The sequence below is a fragment of the Oreochromis niloticus genome, linkage group LG3 (genome assembly GCF_001858045.2).
Source record: "Oreochromis niloticus isolate F11D_XX linkage group LG3, O_niloticus_UMD_NMBU, whole genome shotgun sequence".
Classification (NCBI taxonomy): Eukaryota; Metazoa; Chordata; class Actinopteri; order Cichliformes; family Cichlidae; genus Oreochromis; species Oreochromis niloticus.
Window position 1 is genome coordinate 29,571,275 of NC_031967.2, and position 21,338 is coordinate 29,592,612.

The 21,338-nt window shown below is 42.9% G+C and overlaps 2 protein-coding genes across 2 annotated transcripts; both read right to left on the reverse strand.

Moving 5' to 3' along the window:
* Positions 1-382: 382 nt before the first annotated feature.
* emc4 (ER membrane protein complex subunit 4) lies at positions 383-6,488 on the reverse strand. The gene is made up of 6 exons (XM_003458763.4): positions 6,334-6,488; positions 4,897-5,041; positions 4,062-4,176; positions 3,286-3,439; positions 3,049-3,209; positions 383-1,086 (listed from the first exon to the last, which is right to left on the reverse strand). Exons 2-6 carry the CDS (start codon positions 4,998-5,000, stop codon positions 1,051-1,053), a joined length of 570 nt encoding a protein of 189 aa, XP_003458811.1. The 5' UTR covers positions 5,001-5,041; positions 6,334-6,488; the 3' UTR covers positions 383-1,050.
* A 677-nt stretch (positions 6,489-7,165) lies between these two features.
* Positions 7,166-21,258, reverse strand: cyld3 (cylindromatosis (turban tumor syndrome) 3). The gene is made up of 17 exons (XM_003458768.5): positions 21,107-21,258; positions 20,638-20,860; positions 20,031-20,148; positions 19,544-19,701; positions 16,726-17,232; positions 16,428-16,533; positions 14,695-15,155; positions 13,044-13,209; positions 12,749-12,890; positions 11,536-11,658; positions 10,976-11,067; positions 10,819-10,882; positions 9,269-9,467; positions 9,072-9,180; positions 8,861-8,979; positions 8,462-8,669; positions 7,166-8,378 (listed from the first exon to the last, which is right to left on the reverse strand). The coding sequence occupies exons 2-17, from the start codon at positions 20,803-20,805 to the stop codon at positions 8,194-8,196; spliced, it is 2,925 nt and encodes a 974-aa protein (XP_003458816.1). The 5' UTR covers positions 20,806-20,860; positions 21,107-21,258; the 3' UTR covers positions 7,166-8,193.
* Positions 21,259-21,338: the final 80 nt, after the last annotated feature.

The following is a 21,338-nucleotide window of genomic DNA, read 5'->3' on the forward strand; positions in this document are numbered from 1 at the left end:
GTGGAAGTACGCAGTCTCCGACTAAAAACAATCTTATCGGCTGTGCCTTCAGGTGTGCATTTTTCTCTTGCTAGCAGTCATATTGTGTAATATCATATCACTCTGACACATTAAACACAACTCTCGTGCTTATGGCTGAAAAATGTCATAACTGAGCAAATAAACAAGTTTTTTCCTCCAGATTTAAACATGTTGCACAAGAAGATCCAAAGCCTGACACGGTCCCCAGTAGTTCACACCTAAATCACCAAAACATGACTCGGAAACACAGCCTTCATTAGAAGGTTTATAGTTTAGCTTCTGTGTAATTCCACTGGAGTATCTTCATGAAACAACTTACCAATAAACCACTGCAAAAATCAAACATCCAAACTCATTTGAATTCAACCAATAAGGATTTATTTCCTAGAACATTTTCATAGGGAAAAAAACCAAATCTGTATAAATTAAACAAACCTATAAATTAAACAGGTTAGTAAATTCTGTGGGCTAGCTTGGTGAGTTCATGTTAACATAATGAAGTGTTCACAACAAACTGAACGACTGATGGAAGAAAACAAAAAAGAAAACTACTCTGCTATTCATGAGAAATGACCTCCTCCCAGGGACCCCCTCGGGAGTTACAGGTAACACTCTGCTATTAGTGATGTTTACCCTCCAAAAATAACCTTGTCGATAATCTCCTATTTGAGCATGTGAAGTATGTATCACAAGGAATTGAAATTACAGTAGTTGAACAGCAGTAAATATGATGATCAGCTGGCTTTAAGAAAAGAAGAACGTCAGAGGTGACGGCAAATGTAAGCAGAGCAGCTGGCAGAAGTAACGTTTCTCTGATAAAAGGCAAATAGTGTATGTGTGTGAGATGAAACCCTGGCGGTGCTGTTTTCGAGTCTGGATCTGCTGAGGACGGGGAACAAAAGCCAGCTGGATTTTCTTCCGTGTCAGCTGTGCCGGGCGGCCTCGGTGGTGCGGCTCAGGTGGAGTATGTACAGTATCGAACCTCTGAAGGTCAACATATCAATCCTTTGCATGCACACGTGGTCCTCTTCACAGAACCATTCCTCCTCCCATGATCTCCATCCTCTGTGGAGAAGACAAATGTGGGTACAGTGAGAGGCAGCAACCAGTGTGACAAGACACCGCAGGGACCTGTGTGACAACTGAAACACCAATACTGGGAAACACTACTCGGTTAAACTAATTACCCATAGTTAGTTAATTGGCAGTTAGCTGCTGGTTTTAAGCTCTTATAGTCAGGAGCACATGACTGTGGATGCTAGGAGGAGTTTTTTTTTTATTAATGGTGTAAAATACAGACAATGTTTAACCTCGTTTAACTCTTTTCCCCATACAGTCGACATCTGACAACCTCCCCTCTGACACCTCAGCATATGTCAATAAAAATGTGGTTTGACCACCATTAGAATACTTTCTGGGTTTTTTCTGGGTAGCTCCACAGGCAGAGACAACCCTCATTAACTTCTGATGCAAACACTCATTCATAATTCCCATAAACAGGCCTTAAATATGACTGGTTGGGAAGTGGTTGCAGGAGGTTGCTGGGTAATACCAAGTGAAACTGGTAACAAAGTTACTTTCGGCTGTGGACCTGTACAAGGGGTTGCCACAGCAACTGGCTCCGTGTGTTTGATTCAGGAACACTGCATGCTCTTCCTGAGGGAAATCCAGAAGGAAGGATCTGCGTCTCTTCCCCAGATCAAATCAGGGAACTTTTGCTTACTGCACCTAAAATCAACTTGCAATCGTTTTATTTGCAAGCAGACCTGCAAATAAAACAGTCGCTCAGATATCTGTGAAGGAAGGACGTGATGAAACAGACATTAACTGTATAATGTTTATGTGCGGTCACCCCTCAAAGGCTCACTTCTGAGGTATTTTAACATCAAAAAGGTAAGATTTTATTTGTTCCTGCATGTTACAAAGATGTTTCTGACGACCAAATAAATACATCATTGATGATGCAAGGTTTCTTCCATGACCTCAGGAAAATTTGAAACTAAGCCAATTCTGCCCCCTACTGAGCTAGAAACAGTAGTTCAGCAGGTTGAGGATCGTGAGACGTCTGTCTTATAAGTAGTTAATGAAGAAGCCAAAATGCCTGAAAACATGAAAAAATTCCTTTACAGACCAAACCTACTCTTTCATTTTTCAGGCATCATGTTTCTGGCAGACAGCGCAGTGTTTCACATATCCAGAGAACCAGTGAGCGGTCACAACTTCCACACACATCCCTTCAAGGACTGCGTTAGAAAGAATCTGCCAAATCAAACATGTAGAGCTGCTCACAGCAGCTTTATCAACAAACAGTCCGATGAAGCCAAAAGCTGAGCTAATGGAAAGCTTGTGTCAGGCTCTTTACTTCATTTTATTGGCTGTATTTTTAACTCGAATTACTCAAAATGTGAACAAAGTGTGAAAACCTGCTCAGTGGCAGATTGTAGTGCTCCGTCATGACAAACAACGAGGTCTTTTTTTTCCCCGTAAACAAACCATTCACTTACAGCTTTCCCTTTTTATTTATAAGCAGAGGGTCCACAGACATTTAATGAGCTGCAGAAACTTTTATCAAACTTAATAAAGTTTAAACCCAAACATCGGCTGTGCTGATGGATTTCTTTGTGGACAAACTGAGACAAGTTTTATAATGTGAATGTACTTAAACTTTACACTTAAACAGGAGGGACAATTCTAAAGGTTATCGTCATCATTTATTATTATTTTTATTATTACTACCATTATTCCCATTCTTATTACTACTATCATTATTATTAATATTACTACAACTACTAAAAAACACTGAGTACCAGCAGTGGTACCTGTCACCCTCCTAGTAGACACACCTATGGTATCAATTACAAAATCTGCATCTCAGCCCTCATTTAAGTTATTGCATTCACAAGATATTCAGAAAACTTGACCTCTGACCTTCAGGTCAAGGTCAAACTCATCTTAGATTTTTAGTAGATACAGCTAGGGTATCAATTTGAAGAACTATTTATCCCTGCTGCATGTTTACGACCTTACCTGCGGCGGATCTATGAACGCCAGCCAATCAGATGAGTGTGTTGGGAGCAGTCCCATCGACTGACACTTGTAGATGGCCAGCGCCGAGCCCAAGAGGTTTCCGATCAGGTAGACCAGGCCTTGGAGCCACTGCTGGCTGGAGCTCTCCAGCAGTTTGAAGGCTGAGGAGGAGAGGATGAACGGAGCAGTTAGCGTCCGGTCAGGAACATAAACGGTGTGTGAGCGCTGGATACTCACTGGCAGACATGGACATGAGAGCCTGGATGGGCCTCCAGGCCATCATGCACACCATCATGATGGGGAAGATGGAGATAGTGTTGCCCGACATGTACATGATGAACAGGTTCATGGGGATCTGCTTCAGGGGCCCAAGGGCCACGTCCCAGCACCTCTGCACCACAGCAAGACGAGAGAGAGCTCGAGGGTCAGACCAAGCAGCACACGTTTGATTTAAATCACTGCTAAAGACCCTCTTACATCCACCCAAGACTGAGCCTCGCTTTCTTTACTGAGCTCTTTTCTTTGAATTCTAAGCAGATCACATTCAGCCTAACACGTTTGTAAGGAAACATTTTGACTATAGTCCTATTGTTTTAAATGTCCTATCAAAATAAAAGCAACTGTCTTTAAGTCACCTATTCCAAAGTATGGGCTGAGGGCTGACCACTCATTGTGAGAAGGCAAGTAGACTCTCCTCTGTGCCAGTTCCAAAATCCACATTCAGTTTCTGCCCAAAGTACTGATTCCACATGTTTGACAGAATAAACTATGTGCACCATGGTTATTATAGTTATTATAAAGCTGCTACAAAAACTATAAAACTAAAGTAAAAACAAAATCTGGATAGTCACTATAAAAAGATTTTTATTGTGTTTATTTCTCACAAAGTAAAGCAAAACTAATTCAGCAAAGGTGGCTTCACCCATGAAGTTAAATAGACATTAAATCCACAGATTGGTGGTTGGGACCATTTGAACAGGAGGAAAAATGTGTGTATCTGGAGCTTTTCTCACCTTCTCCACCAGGTTCTTGTCCGTCTCCTGGATGCTGGTGTCGGGGACCGGTTTCTCAGAGTAGCCGATGGGGTAAACCACATCTCCCTGACCGCCCTGCCGGTCACCGCGGCTCCTGCAGCCGGAAAAAAAAAAAAAAAAAAACCACGAACAGATTTAACCTTTATTCACCGTCTCATAAGCTCTGCCATTTAATTTAATATCAGCATTTAAACCACTCAAGACAAGAGTGTAAAGCCCACATGCACACACTGTGAGGACGCCCAGGTCAACAAACAGAAACTGGATTTGCTGCTTTCTAAAAAGTTTGGAGGCAGAAATAATCTGTAGTTTAGGCGGGACATAGGTAAAAGGTTGCTAGTTTAAGTCTAGCAGGAGACACAAATGCCCTTTGGTGTTTAATCAGGATCAGCATTCGATGTAAAACTACTTAGTTTAGGCAGGACACAATCCCAAACTGTTCACTGGGAATGGGACAATGAATGTGACACGATTACTCAAATTCTTTGGAAAACTTCTAAGATTATAAAACTTTTATGTTTATGAACTGAATTGACTTTTTCAACTTTAATTACACCTGGAACACATGGAACAGCAGTCTGGTGATGGAGGGAGGCAGAAATAATGAAAGAGACGTGCTCAGAAGTGTAACCATTACAGGATGAAAGACTTGCTGTTTGATAATTCATTAAAGCCAGAATCATATCTTACATGCAAATTTGATCACCTGGACAGACCTGTTGCCTGCACCACTCTCACCTCTATGCCAGAGTTTGTCACAGCTCCTCCTGGAGGTGTGGGCAAATGTTCAGGGTATGTGTCAGTTTCCATTTACCTGGTGTTGCCCAGGCTCAGCTCCAGAGCCCACTTCATCCTCCTGGCACCGCTTCCTCCTCTTGTTGACAGAGCTCCTCCTCCTTGTCCTCCTGGAGACGCCATGGCAACCAACTACACTGCTGGACCTCGGAGACAGAAAGCACCTGCACAGATAGGATGCATAAATAACTGCAGATGTAAAAGGCTTGTGCAGCTTTCTCTAAAGCCAAAGACACAGTACGAGTATAAAACACCAGTCGATAAATGTAAGTCATTGATTTTAGACATCGAACAGGTTTCATCTTTTTAATCTTCCCAAAAGGAAAACATTTTAACCACTTATTATAAAGTAAGGTTACATTTAATCAGGAAAATAAAACCCAGAAATCCATCAACACAGGCAACACTGCCTTAACCACACACAGCCACCTTTAGTACTTCAGAAGCAGCAGCTATACAGTCGCTGTCACTTCAGACCTGTTTTAAATCTTCACAGAATAGATTAAAAGATGCTCAGTTGGTACCAAGAAGATATTACGGACACCACTACACCACCAGCACCTGAACTGCTGATAAAGGCAGGGTGGATCCATGCTTTCATGCTGTTTACTGGTAACTCTGACCCTACCATCTGAACGTCGCAGCAGAAATGGAGACTCATCAGACCTGGCAACGTTTTCTGTTGTCTAGTTTTGAAGTGCAGCAAGGCATTTTCACCCAGAGAACTCGGCTCGTTTGCTGTTTTCCATGCAAACTCTAGAGATGGTTGTGTGCCAGCAGACCAGCATGTCTTGCAGCAGCAACCATGCCACGTTTAAAGTCACTTAAATCAACTTACTTTCTTATTCTCATGCCCAGTTTGAACTTCAGCAGGACGTCTTGACATTTCTTCTTGTCTAATGTATTGAGGGCAATGGACAAAGAAAAGGTGTACCTAATAAAGTGACTAGTGACCTGTCACGTTGTCGTGTATGTGTGTTTGTTTTTAATGCTGTCAAATAAGGCAATGCAGAGAAGACTTTACTCTGCAACTAACACTGTGTGAACACACTCTGATCTCTGCTCTAGCAGAAGAATGGCCCCTAAATAACATAAATTATTACTAGCAGAGTTCCCAGTTTGTCCCCATTCTGTTTTTTCTCTCACAGATCGATCCTGGGATAACAGCCAGTTTTCTGTTTTTTCTGCAGGTAAAATGTCGGAACAGCTCCGGTGTCTCTGCACCTGCACCTGCTAACAGCGGGTACCTCTGTTATTATATAGCTAAAACACTAAGCAGTTTCCCGGACAGCTAACATTAACGGTTCAAGTGTGTACACGACACGCTGCCAGCTATAAATACAAGCGAGCCGACCAGAAGCTAAGCAGGAGGTCACCATCGCCTCACAACGCTGTGACTAAGCAGCGCGTTATAGGTGAATGAGGTAGCGAAGCGTTATTTTAAAAAATATTTTACCTTACAGAAACATCCAAAACTTCTTTTACCGGTGTCGTTTTAACGGAAAGAGCCAAAGTTAGCTTTCGACGTACGCTCAGGTTTAGATATCCCCTTGTCGCTGTCTTGCTGTTTCCGGGGCGCTAAATGATGACGCAGTTTGCTGATACGGATATTACGTCATACGTCCGCTAAACTAAACTAAACTAAACTATTTATACTCAAGGGGGAAATAAAATAATTTATTTTTAAATTATAGAAAATTTACGTGTTAATTTTCGGGTTAAAAAAGTTACCGTGTACGGAGAAGATTTAAAGTGAATATTCATTTTAATAACATGGATGGTTAATTCTGGCAAGACTTTATTTAAATTGAGGAAAATTGAACAGTAGTTTTTTTTTTTTTTTTAGGCGGTGTAGACAATATAGTATATAATGTAGACAATCCACAGAACACTAGAGTGTTAAAGATATGATCAGTCAGTGATTTTTTGTTCTATTTTGATATATTGATGATGTTTCTTGTCGTTAACCGTTTAAATATCCACTCTATACTCCAGGAATATTAGTTTATTTAGGGAAAGCTTCACTGGAAGAAAGTATAGAAAATATACAGAACACCTTTTTTTAAGGGAGTAGATTTTAGAAAATTATGATTATTTTTCACTCAGCCGTTTAAGAGTTGGGAAGCACAGTGGTGTACAATTTTTGCTTCACAGCAAAAAGGGTCTGGTTTAAATCCCCCAAACAAGAAGACGACAGATGGATTTTCATAGATTTTGTCCCACATTTTACATTTCTTGACAAATTTGAACAATAAAAAAGGCAAAAAAACCAAAACAAAACACGAAGACAGAGGAACAATATCAAATCTTTAATCTCATTGCGTGTAGCTGGATTACATTAAAGAACCTGTAAGCAATCTAACAGTTTAAACATCGATGTGCAATCTGTGCTGTAAGTTACAGGGAATGCTATTATATACAGATGAACTGACGTGTAAATAAAGCAGTGCAAACTGAACTGTGCAGAGTACATGTGTTACATGTTACAGGCACAGTGGTTTCATACAGTGTGAGAGCATCATTAAGGCACAGGTAAGCTCACCAGCAGGTTGGCAAGTGTACACAGCTCTTTACCAAAACATAAGGCTCTTTGTTCAACAGGCACAGTAGAAGTGTGGAAGTATGGCTGACTGTTTTCTGGACGGACGGTGGTTTATTCTCAGACCCTCACCACTTGTCGTCCTTTACTGGGCAACACTTCACGAAAGAGTTTAAAGTGCATCTTGTTTGTAGACAAACTGCAACTCCTGATGTACAGAAGATGTGAACGTTAAGGCCAGGCCATAAATCTGCAGCAGTTTGGCATTTAAGCAGTTTTAAACATGGATGACCCAAAAAATTAGCCCCAATAACAGACCTACAGATGTAAAACAAACGTCACCCAGCTTAACCTTTGCTGTTTTACACCATCTTCTTATAAACCTTTGGACTCTTGCTGCTACATCTGCTATTTTTACATCTCTGAGTGTGTGAAGCTGCGGGCAGCCAAGACTGGAGAGTGTTCCTGATGATGAGCAAAGTTTCTGTTACAAAAAACCTCATGGGTTTGTACATGAAGGCCAGTTTGTGTGTCTAACATTACTCACAAAGAAAAGAAGCTGCACTTCAACATTCCCATCTCACTGGGAACTTCAGTCTCTAACCCCACTTCACAGGAGGGAGTAATAAAAAAAAATGCTGGTCATGGTGAGAATAAGGCAGATTTCATGTTACACCTCACATGAAGTGCAATGTTTTATTCGGACAGCTGTGCAAAGTGAAGAACCTGAGGACAACACGTCCACTTCAGTCTGCATGTCTGTGCTGAGTGTCCGTGTCACTTGTACAGGCTGAGCTCGGGGCTGTGGTACAGGCACATGTACGAGTCGCAGAGCAGGCGGCGTGCAGCCTCCCTCAAGGAGCTGGGGTCCACTCTGCTCAGCTCCTCCTCCGACAAGCTCAGGTAGCGGCCCACCTCGGGACAAGCCTTCACTTGGGGGATGTTGAAGCCGTTCTCTCCACCTGTGTGAGAGCGCATGGAGAAACGTGAGCGTGTGCTCCTCGCTGGCTGAATTTAAGATTTGGTTATCGTGTTTGAGTTTCACCTTCCCGATCCGCCATGCTGTCGAAAAACAGCCAGTCGGTGTCGAGGGGCCCGTTCTTGACGAAGCTCACGTAATGGCTGGTCTCGATGCACGTCACAGCGAACAGAGACATTCGCTGTCGCGTGCAGTGCAGGGGGCCTGTCCACTGTTCCCCGGGGACGCCGATCTTCACCGGGTTGTGGGACGCTCGTTTCCTGTGGCTGTGGACCTGGTGATCAAAGTCAATGAGTAAAAAACACTGTATCATGTACAGAGTACTGAGCGAGTCTACAGAGTATCAGCGATCCAGAAAACCACAACACTGGGCTGAATTAAGCTGGACTGCTGCAGACGATTCCATCTTTAAAGCAGAGGCTCTTTGGCGCATGTCTCTATAAACCTGAAGCAGTGAAGGGCTACCTGAACGTTGCAGGTCTTGCAGTACTGTTTCAGATGTCCAGGAGTGATGTCTATATCATCGTAACACTGGAGACACTCCCACTCGGCTACAGCCTGACAGATGGTACACTGCCTCAGAGCTGCAAGAGAAAGGAGAACAGAAACTTAAGCTACTTCAAATCTTCAGTGAGCAGGAACAAAATAACAAATCGCTCCCTGTGATCGTCCTTACTGTCATCCAGCAGGTCTGTGATGTCCAGGCTGAGGGTCGGCAAGATGGCGTCAAACATTTTGAAGTCTTTCCCGAACCTCGGCATGAGCAGCAAGAGGCAAGAGGGAGCCTGGTGGGCACATCAAGCCACACATAGGAAAATATAGCAACTCCTTTTTACTCTTATTGATGTGAAATCTCAGGCTTATTTCAGTCACCTCGACAAACTTGAGGCCGGAGTGGAGGAAGGAGGACTCCAGCAGGGTCTGGACACTGGCGACCCTCATGGACGGCGCTGAGGAGAGGGGGATCGGGGAGTCGACTGGGGAGAGAGACTCAGGCGAGGAGGGAGAGGGGGGAAGGGCAGGTGGGAAAAGCTGATAGAGGTGACACTCCTGTGGCTGCTGAGACATTGATCTGAGAGGAGAGGAAGAAGGTGGGAAGTTAAATATGTAGAATGAGCTCAAGACTTAGGTGATGATCAGGCCTCAGCTCCTCTAACTCGAGCTACTGAACTTGACCTTTAACTGCTAAACCTTTAACATTCGATACATTGTTGTGGTATTTATAAACAAATATTACCTCCTGAAGCATGTGGTTTTCTATGTGGTACAAACCATCCAACACGTCTATGCTTCAGGTTTTATCAATGAAATTCCAGCATTTATGTGTACGGTTTTTAAATGCAGTCTGCAAACCAAGCTCGTGAGATCTAGCCGTCTAATTATGCTGCCCTCTGGCTGCACTGTGGATCATGTCTCGTTCAGTGTTGCTGTGTTATTGTTTCCCTCGAGAATTTGTTTAACACCAGAACGAAGCCACCGGGTACAATCCTAAAACACTGTGAGAGGAGGCGTAACAAGACTGACCACCTTTGATGCTTGGTTGTGTAAACATATAGTTATCCATAAATATTTGGATATTAACAATTTTCCTTGTAGTTTTTCTCTCTGCGCGCCTTCACAGTAGATTTTCAATCAAACAAGATGTGAGCCAGCTTTAATTCAAGGGGTTCAATGAGAGTATTGCATTAACTCTTTAGGACCTGGAGCCATTTTTACCCTTCAGCCATAAAAGACTGATGGGGTATTGTTGTTACCCTGGCAACGATAGACAGGTGGGCGGCCAGCGTGGTCATGATAACTCGAGATCAATGCAACACAGGACTTTCAAATTCATAAAACAGGTGCATCTATTAAAAAACTCTGGCAAGTTTGAATAACAGTGACCTTGAAGTCAAGGTCAGAGGTGAAGTTTGAGATCCGTTGAGTCACTGAAGTACATAAAAGGAAGGTGAAACACTTCATGGATTTCTAAGCAAATAACAACATGGACAAGCATAAAAACACTGAACGCAGTCTTCACAGGGACACTACAGACACAAGCGGAAAGTCAAATAGTTTTAGGAAGAGCCACAGTCTGTTTGACCTCCAGGCTGGAAGTCCATTTTCCTTTAGTTAGATTTAGACAGTGTGAACTTCAACAACAACCAGGCAAATATTTCCATCACCTTTGAACCAAAGTGAACTGGTGGCAGGTTGCGTTCTCACACAGGAATGCATGAAATGTAGAAGAGCGGCCGTGTTGGAAAAATGTCATCCAAATTCAACTTCCAGCCACATCGATGCAACAGCTAACCTGTGTGTGTGTGTGATAATGACTGTGTGCAGGTAATCTGGGAACCAAGGTCCAGTGAGAAACTGTCCTACTTTACACTGTCCATGCAGACAAAAAGAAAAGAAAAAACAGAAAGTGTTGGCAACATTACCTGATCTTGAGAAGCGGCTCAACTCGGAGAAGCTGGAAAAGCTTGTTGAGGAATTCTTCAGGATCTGACAGAAAGAACAAGAGTTGTATGACAGCATTCCTCACAGTCTTAAAAATGTTTGCAGCACAGTCCCTGGTGGAGGAGAACACTTACATACCTTTCTCCTGGTTGGTGAAGCCCATATCACTGTTTGCAGCTTCCAGCAGTCGCCTCAACGCCATTGTCTTACTGGCACACACGTAGCCGTACCTTTAAAAACACGGCAGCACACAAACACCTTAGACACGTCTCACAGATATATGACAAGAATGTGAGCACAAACTAAAGTTACAAGTGCTTCAGCCCATTCTAGTCAACACGTGAACATGTGGTGTTTAATGACTGCAACCTTTGTGGGCTTCCTATTAGAATGACATTAGTGTTTAACGACCACAAACAGAACACTGGTATAACAAGCATGTTAAGTTTAATCCAAAGGTCACTGTGCTGGATAAGTAGCAGTAGTGTTAGTACTGTTATCAGATAACCATGGCCACTGACTCGTGTTTTAAAGCCAGTCTCAAGTGGTCATGAGAGAAACTTCAGTTTTTGTTGTAGAGATAGTGACAACAGAAACTGATAGTTAAGAGACAGGAAATGGGCACCACAGTCCCTTCCATCAGACCTCCCGGTTCATTTAAACCAAACAATGAACACAACAGTGACAACAGCACAGACCTCCGCAGTGGGTTGACAATGTCGCAGCGTAGAAGGTCCTGAGCCTGACTGGAGCTCTGGTCGATTTCGGGGTCGGTGGGCCAGAATAACACACAGTCAGCTGAACTGCAGCAGGAAAACAGACTGTGGAGACAAAAGCACACAGACGGGGTATAAAACAAGCAGCTGGGTGCAATCTTGGTGCAGCCCCTCATTTCATCCCAGGCTCCTTCATTTATACCTGTAGGTAGATTTGTTCAGCAGTCGTGAGTCATCCATCCTCACATGCACACTCTCAATGGAACAAATATACATCATGCAAAAAATACTAAAAGCGAGAATTAATAATAATTAATTTGGGGCATCATGTAGCCCACAAAACTGGCAAAGCTATAATTTGTTTATCTGCGTGACGGCTGCTTGAACAAAGCTGTTTTTAAACCAGAAATCTTTGTCCAGAAGGAGGAAACTGAAACTCTGTGCAAAAAAAAAATTGAACCAGTGAACCGCTGTAACTGTCTGGTGTGCAGGGATGCTTGGGTTCAGCTGTGCTTCACTGATCAGCCTGTTAGACCGCTTCACCATTCGACTGAGTGGTTTTCTGTTCTTTACAGGTAAATATCCGAACCAGGACACCAAGAAGAAAAAGATAAGAACGATTCAGTAAAAGCACAATAAAATAAAACCATCATTGTTTTTATCAACGTGGAATCAAAGAAGCCTTCTCAAACATTCTCGCACAGAGCTTCACAATAACTGCTCCAAGATATTTATAACACTGGACATATTCCACAGTCGGACATGTGACATTGTATGTGAGTGCACTTTCATGTCTTTTGCCTTCAATATGTTCAACTGAAGGTAGCAGTTTTAGACTGCTAACCTTCCTCTAAGTCACTGGTTTCCAAGTGGGTGGAGTTGTGAGATGACGGTCTTAGTCATATCTACTCTCTTCCTCATCCAGCAGCAGAAAAAAGCCTGTCACATGCATCACTTCTAATGGTCACATTTAATATGAGCATCCAGTATTGTAACAGTATACACAGCAGAAGCACAGCAGGTCCACTATAGAGCACAGTGACAAAAAACATTCATTATCAGCCTTTTTGTGAACCATCTGAAAGATCTGGCATAAATCTGAAAAACCAGCTTCTCAAACCTCAAAACATCATATTTACACCAACAGTCTTCTTTCTATGAGATGTTGGAGAGTAACTAATTTCTCAGATGTTACCTGAACAGCGTGGCATCCAGGTAGCAGGAGTTGAGGTGACCCTGGATGCCTTTCTTCCAGCCCTGGTAGAGCTCCCGGGCCTCGTCCCCCTCCACAGGAGGAGTGTGCTCCTCCACGCGCTCACTGCCCCACTCTGCAAAGGCTGGCAGCCACAGACACAGAAGATGGTATTAGATATCAGAGCATCATAAATACCACTTTAACAGCGATCATCAGCATGTCTGCAAAAATGAGACAGAGAGCTTTGACTGTGAGGTGCTAGCGTGGCCTTGTGTCAGATTACAGCCTGCTCTACCTATAGAGTTGCATCGCTCCACTTGATTGACAGGCATCTCGGGGGCGGGGAATCTGGAGTCCCGTCTACAGTTACGAAGCTTTACGAAAAGCCCCTTGTTGGCCGGGCAACGAAAGTGACGCTCGCCGAGGTAACTGCCATCCGTTCCAGCAGACAGCTCCTGTTCCTGAAACACACACACACACAGAGGGTGGGAATTTATTAGCCTAGTGTAAACCAGTATGATAGAAGGTCATTAAACTAATGGAGTGAAACCTGTGACCTGCTTCAGGCAGGCGGCCCGAGTCCTACGTGCTGACCTGCCTCACAAATCAAACACATCCTCCCTCTGGGGCTCATATCACCCCCCTGTGTTATATACAGCATATTTGTGCTCAGAGCCCACACACCAAACTCCAAGTTTCCTCTGCTGCTGTAACAAAGTATCTGATTCAACTGTTGCTGGTAAAAATGAATCCACTGGGACAATATACTGGAAGAAATCAGTTTCTGTACTGAGCTTGATGTGGCATTACAACTGCTATAGATTAAAAAAAAAAAAATTAATGTAGCTGAAGCAGTAACCTCTGTAACAAAAAGGTGAAGCCACGGCACAAGTGCCAAAAACTGCAGTACCTCTAATGCCCACTTGAGGCTGTCTCCCAGGATGAGTCAGTCCCCACAGACTCCTACGATAGCAGATCTCTCTCTATAACCTTAAGCTAATCTATACTTGGAGTGATTCACAGTCACATGGCCACAAGAGACCACAGACAGTGAGCAACATACTGCAACTTCAAGAGCAAGGGGCTAAGTAGTTGATGAGTTCCTGGTGCCTTCATCCATCTTTTGTTCTGTGTATGTGTAGGTACTGAGATGTCACACATTTGTCTATCCTCTTTTGAAGCCTCGAGTTCAGCAACTCAAACCCTGCTTTGACCTATTTCAATCTTAATGGGATGATAATTTACAAAATGGACATCATGTTGTAGTAATTCAAACTCTGAACTAATAAGAATAATAAGAATAAGAATAACTTTATTTATCCCGAGGGAAATTCTTTTGTCAATGACTGAGCCCATGAACTCGCCAGGTAAAAATTTACTGAGGTCATGAATCAAGTGACAAGAATAATATATACAAAGTGTTTATGTAACAAGGAGCTGTCCTCCAAAAACGCAGCATTACAACACTTCTGCAGAGGCTTTTCAGACCACCTGCGGCCAGCAGAACACAGAAGAGGATCAAGAACAGGCAAGACTTTATCAGCAATCAATCCACAAGAACCAATTAAACGCCAACAGTTTCTTTGAAAAGAGAGCGTGCAGAAACATGAGTGCTTGGTATGAAAGGTATCCTTTAAGAAAGAGTGAATGATCTCTAAGTGTAAACAAACTGCAGCTTCCTTTTCCGTTGCCCTCATAAAAGTTAACAGGAAGTTTGTGTAATAATGAAAAAGGATACGTGGTGACAAATGTGGTGATGGAAATAACCCGTTTTTGTTTAAATAATAATGCTAACACGACTTTGCCGGCATAAGAAAACAATGATTCAGTTATAAGTAGCACCTGCTTTCAATCCGTCTGTGAAGTAAAAAACTGAAGTAGAAAACTCTGTATTGAGTGTACAATCTAATTAAAGTCATAAAAACTGAGACACAAACTGTCCTTACCAGTTCGATTCCTGCCACTGGCTCTGAAATCCCGTTTATCCATCCAATCCAGCGGATAACTCCAAACAGCGGCGGATCATTCACTTCAACCATCGACCCCACCTCCAGATTGCTGCCCGATCCTGCCTCTCCATTCTCTGCTGCGTCGTCACCGTTACCCGGAGCCCTCAGCGGTGAGGCGGGTCCGTGAGTGCCGTTGGTGTGCTGCTGCTGGCCGGCTGTCAGGCCTTGTGGTTTGGGAGGCGGTAGAGGAGGAGGGGCAGGAAGCCCGGGTTTCTGGGCGGGTTTTGGCGGAGGCAGAGGGGGAGATTTAAGTGCTGGTTTGATTGGGGGCATCAGGGCTATCTTTGGAGCAGAGGCAGGCGGTGATATGGGGACTGATTTAGTAACCGGGGGGAGTGCCACCTTCAGGACGGTTCTGGAAGATTTGTGAGTGGGGTTGGTTCGATGGGACTTTGGTTCTGAGGATGCAGAAGTGAAGAAGTTAGATGTTTATTTTTACTGTTATGCTCCTGCAACGCTTCGTCTCTACAAAGCTCAGGTGTAAACACAGTTGTGTCCACATAGCCCTCATTCACATCCTCTCAGCCCTTATGACAAAACATAATTCCTTGTTTTGACTGCGTTTTCATTTGGTTCATTTACACATCTCTGTATTGCTTTCACTTAGTGATTGTTGGTGTTAATTGTTTCTTTTCTGCAAGAGTTTTAGGTCAAAAAAATGTGGCATGTGACCCATTACAAGCAGAAACACTTCACAACTTGATGTAAACTTGGTAAGTGCCTCCTTCGAAGTCGTCATTTGCTGCTTTCTAGCTCTTCTAGCATAAAGAAAAAAAGACAGCGACTTATCGAGCTTTGTTTCATTTTAGGAAGTGTATTGATTCACAGTTGATTTCAATTCCATTTTTATTTATACAGTGCCAAATCACCAAAACAATATTGTAAGTGAAAGAGCCTACAATAATACAGAGAAGACCCCAACAATCATATAACCCCCTCTGAGCAAGAGCTTTGGCAAAAGTGGGAAGGAGAAACTCCCTTTTAACAGGAAGAAACCAGAACTGCTGTCAGGTCGATCGGTGCACGTTAGGTGGAGAGAAAAGCTGCGCTTGTGTCTTTTCCCTCTTGGTGACTTCAGTTTATGAGGAGGGAAAAGGAAAAATTTTTCATTACTGCATGTAAACAGTTTAAACGTTTCTTACTTTGCAAGTAAAACAATGAAAAGAATTCCCCTTAAGATACTGTGTGGTTATGTGTGGTTATGTAGGCCCAAGGTTTATATGGTTAATTGAGGTGATGCAGGTAACACAAGTATTGTAATGACTTACTTTCTGTAGGGAAAGAAAAAAGCTAGATTTGCGTAGTTTGTAACAGTTAACAAAGTCAGGTGTAACACAGGGTTTTTTTGTTTGTGTTTCTGACTCAACCACAGAATCTAAAAATGGAAGCAGTGCTGAAAAAAGCACAAGGAAATTACCTTGAAGTGGACAGCTGCCAAATTTAGGCAGGTTTGGCTTTTGGTCTCTATGTTTCTCAGTCAATTCTCATTTGACCGTGTTAATTGTGGAAAAATACTGGAAATAAATCTGCCATTTTTTATTCCATTTTTCTATATAGAAGTCAGTTTATTTTAAGAAGACTGATGAAAATCTAAACTTTAAAATCTAAAGTTGTTGAGTTGCCTGAAATAACTGAGGCCTGAACTTTCTGAGTGTAAACAGCTGCTTTACCTAAGGAAACCTTGTTGACTGACACCAGGGCTCCATAAAGGATTGAAGGAATGTGGCAGAGCTTCTCTCCCTTGTAAGTCCCGTCCCAGTTACCATCAGGAGTGTCCTAATGTACATAACACAGAGTCAAACATTAAATCCAGATAGAACGGCTTCACCATTACATTGTATAAGCCCGTCAAAATGAGGGAAAATACTTTTTGCTAACAGTTAACATGTGTCTTATTTTCTACAAAAAACAAAACAAACAAACAAACAAACAAACAACTTCTCTCTCTCTCTTGTGGGTCATACTGACCAGAATGGCTCCCACGTACATTCCTGATGAGGCCCGGCCTGGCAGGGGCCCACAGAACACCACTTCCCCTGCACAGACTTTGTCATCCAGGGGGAAACACACACGCTGCCCAGGGCGAAACAGCGGGGGTGACGCAGGGCCTCGGACATGGTTTTGAGTTGTGACGGGTGCCGACTCTGCAGTTCGTGGGAGGATGCTAAAGGGGGACACCTGAGAAGAGCTGTTGGGTGGATGCTGGCGGAAACTAACGTGACGACTGTGCTGGTGCTGATGCTGCTGCTGGGGTGGCGGCTGAAAATGGTTTGGGCGGCCATTGCTGCTATGGTGACCGTTGCTGCTGCGGTGGTGTTCTCGCTCGCGGGGTCGCTGTTGGCCTTCGGAGCTGCTGGACCACTGGCGGGGCATGATGAGACTGGCTGGGACGAAGAGGGCGCAAGCTTCGGGGCAGGTGAATAACCTCTGGCCTTTGTAAGTGCCGTTGCCTAGTCCCCTACCCACCGCTGAGCCCTGGAGGACAATCACACACATAGTTAACATAGTTACACAACAGTGACACAACAACTCAGTTCCGACATCTATGGTTTGTATATAAACCCTATGATTGGATTCCCCGGATATTTTGGTGCAGTTTTATGCTCGGAAACCTTGGACCTTTATGTATGCAGTAATTGTGCTGACTGTGCCAGCCACTACATATTGTTGGCAATGGCACTCCCTGATGGCACCAGCCTCCCCATCAGGACAGCAAACTGTAGGAAAAGTGTGAATTAATAAGTTACATTATTTATTTTTATGAATGTCCAAATGTTTCTTTTCAGATAAATGTAACTTTGGTTAGTCTCCAAAATTGATTCACCCTGTTCATTTTAGCTTTATTTATTTTGTTTTTTAGAAATGTTCCATAGAACACATTTAAGATCCTAATAACAAGTACTACAACATAAACACTTGAGTTAAAGTCATGCTAAAGCCTCCTCACACAGGTTGACACAATTATCTGAAGACCCTTCATGTATATTATTGTTTTATTTAAGTGAGTACACATCTAGTCTTTATTTGTATTTCCGCTAACTGTATGTTTTTGTCATATTTGATTTTAGTTAGCTACAAGTCAAAGTCAGAGTGAACTTTACTGCCATTCAGCAGACACAAGGACTGCACAGTGGACTCAACTAACATGACAAATATGTAAAAGAAGCACAACAGCAATGAAGGTTAGTTATCACACGTGAATGTCTGTGCTGATGAATATTAAACTAAAGTTATGCAAACAGAACTATTGCACAAGCCAGCAACAGTTGAAAAGGAAGCATTGTGGAGGATGACTGTGTTTTCATGTATACAAACAATTATAGGATTGTGTGTCTGTAGTGCATGATTATGTGTATTTAAAATGAGTACACAATCCTGACTGCCTGTGGGAAGAAGCTCTTGCAGAACCTGGCAGTCTGGTGCCTCATGCTGTGAAAGCATTTGTCCGATGAACAAGGTCCAAACTGGCCAAATCCCAGTCTGATCAAGCATTGCTTCAACGAACTTTATCCACAACAACAACCTCTAGGACACAAAGGATCAGCTGCCAACACCACACTGCCAGAAGGTATAGGACACCCCTAGAGGTTCACATCCCAAGGGTCTGCAGGTAGTTTGGCAGCACAGGGGTAAAATGAACAACATTAGGAAGGCTTTTTAAAACTATCTGTGGGTTACTTGATTTCACACACGGGGTGAGGATCTTGTGATTATTTTATGTAATCTGATGTGAGGAAAATACAGTCTATGGATGGCATGTATAACCAGCATTCAAGGGTTACAGTGGATATTTTCCAAAACATTCATTTCCAATTTAATTTCTTCCTGTACTTAAGTAAGTAATGTGTCACCACTTTGCCAACGTCTGGAAGAAGATGGAAAAAAAAAAACAAAACAAAAAACTGTCAACCTCTGATGGAAGGAAATTGGTCAGGATGTTCAGGAGCCACCAAGGCTCAAGCCTGACATGAAGTGGAAACTTCTGCAAGACTAGTGCTTCAGTGAAGACAGCTTAACCTAACAATGCACTGAGAGGGTGCTGACCAAGAAAGAAGCCCCTGCTCCAAAACTGACACCTTCAAGCATGACTGAAATGGGGAACTTTTTTATAGTCAGACATTCATACCAAGGAACACTGTACCAACTGTCAAGCATGGTGGTAATAGCATCATGCTCTAGGGCTGTTTTGTTGCAGTGATACTGATACATTGTCCAAAGTAGATGGAATAATGAAGTAGGACTCCCTCCAAATTCTTCAACTTCCCCTCAAAACAGCTGGACACTTGAAAGTTGGACATAGTTGGGTGTCAACAGGACAGTGTTCCCAATCACGAATTAAAACTGGAACGGATGAATGAGGCTCACACTGAGCTTCTCGAATTGCATTCCAAAATCCCTGACCTCAACCCTAATGAAAATCTAGGGTTGAGGTCAGATTTTAACAGTTTTAACAGTGTAGCTGACTGGTGTAGCGCTAGCACCCACAGAGCCATATCAGCACTGATCCTGTGAATCTTCTGGGTAATAAGTCAAAAAAAAAAAAAGAGCCCAGGAAGTCTCTTCTTTTAGCGATTTTATACTATGGCTCTTTTATACTCTGCCATGTTTTTTTGCCCAGGTTTGGTACCGAACAGGTGGTGTAGGTAGTGAGTTTTACTCTTTAAGAAACTGCAAAGCAGGTTTAACAGTATCAGCTACACCATATAGAGCATATGAGTAGTTCAAACTGCTGATTAAAGCCACTTTAAATATTTGAAAATTCAAACAATCCAATGATGAAGCCAACCTTGAGTTGGACCCCAAAATACACAGCGCTGCTTCCTCTGGTCAGGGGCCCGATGTACTTCAGCTCTGCCTCTGCCAGCTCATCCTGCTGACCTATTTGGACCCACAGCGGGGAGTCAGACGGCAGAGAAGCCAACTGCTGCAGCTTCCCAGGCTGGCCTGAAAAACACAGAACAATAAAACAAACAAACAAATAATTAGCAGATTACAAACTTCTAATTACATTTGATTAACATCCTCTGGGACAGTTTTTGGTCACATTTCAGGCCATAAATGTACTTATAATAGAGAAAAGCTTCAGTGTGCTCTACAATTAAACAGCTATTACAGTGTGCATAGTGTGCAGTAAAAACAGGGCAGCTTATGAGTAACTGGCAGCACTTAAAAGACACAAATCTGAACTCTCTCTCCTTAGAAAGTGAGTTAAATCAAGCTTCGAGCACATTTTAAGTAAGCAGCTGTAAAATCTGCAGTATTTTGCTTCTTACTTAGAAGTTTTAGTCGAGCCTCTGGATCTTTAACAGCCTCCAGCAAGCCAGTGAGGTCAGCTGGGACATCAATTAAGAATCTCCTGTCTATTTTTCCCATGAAGTCATTGTCCAACACCTGCAGGAAAAGAGGAGAAACACATGTGGGAGAAAGAAAAAGGGAGAGGAGGGATGGTGGTGTGGAGTATGAAGCAAAAAGTAAGAACAAAACAACAGGAAATTTAACTCTGAAGATTTTAAAAGGAGGAACTCAGCAGCGGCTGGTCGATGCTCTCATCTGAAGTTCAACACAGTGAATGTGATAGGAGCAACAAAAGAAATGGGCCACCCAAGTGATGCATAATGTATATAATTAACTGAGATTGCACAAAAACACCACTTTAAATGACTTTTCGAAATATTATCACAAAATACTCAAGATTACTCCACCAATGTTAATTAATTTTAATCATTCTAAGGAAGTAAGATAAATAAAAACAGCTTGTATTAGTAAAGTTGAAGCTGACAAATGGTAGCACCTTTCAGACTCTCCTCCTAGCACTACACAACAAGTTCCTCCATGTGTCAAATCTTGTGTAAATCTGTGAATGCAAATATATGTTAATACCTTAACCCAAGGGCTGTCCCCTTTTCTACCCAAATCTTGCTCCTGGCAGATGAACCCCCGCTGTAGCGCAATGGTACCTTCCAGCTGGTCGCGCACCTTTATGTCGGTCGAGATCAAGAACGTTTTTGGGGGGCGGCGCTTCCTGATCTCCTCATGGGCCCCTGACATCTTACGTGTGTGTTAAGTGTGGCTGGTTCACAGTGGAATTAACCCCTTCATTTTTCTAAAAATTTGAGAAAAATAGTTAATTAAAAGACACGTAAAGAGGGTTTTAAAAAAAGAAACAACCTGTCTGTCGGGGCCAAGAGGCAGCAGCGGCAGGTAACGTTTAAATTTTCCTCACTGGCGTTCAAACTGAAGGTTTGTCAAAATACCGCTAAAAATGACAAAAGGCTAACTTTCCGTCATTTTCTCAAACGACAAAGACAGTTAGTTTAGTTAATTTCGTAGGCGTCTATCAGAAACTCACCAACTTCATGAGCTCCGACCGTCAACATTTCCCCTCACATTTAAAGGAGCTCCGCTGCAATAACAAACCACACTGTGAAGCAGGAAGCGGCTTGACTGACACCGGCGGGGGCCAATAGCAAGTTAGAAGCCATAACCGAGGGAGGAGCGTAGACCAATCAGAGCGCCTGTGGGCGTTACCGTGTTAGGCAAAGGGGGAAATTCCACAGTTCTTGTTAAAGTGCTCACTGATG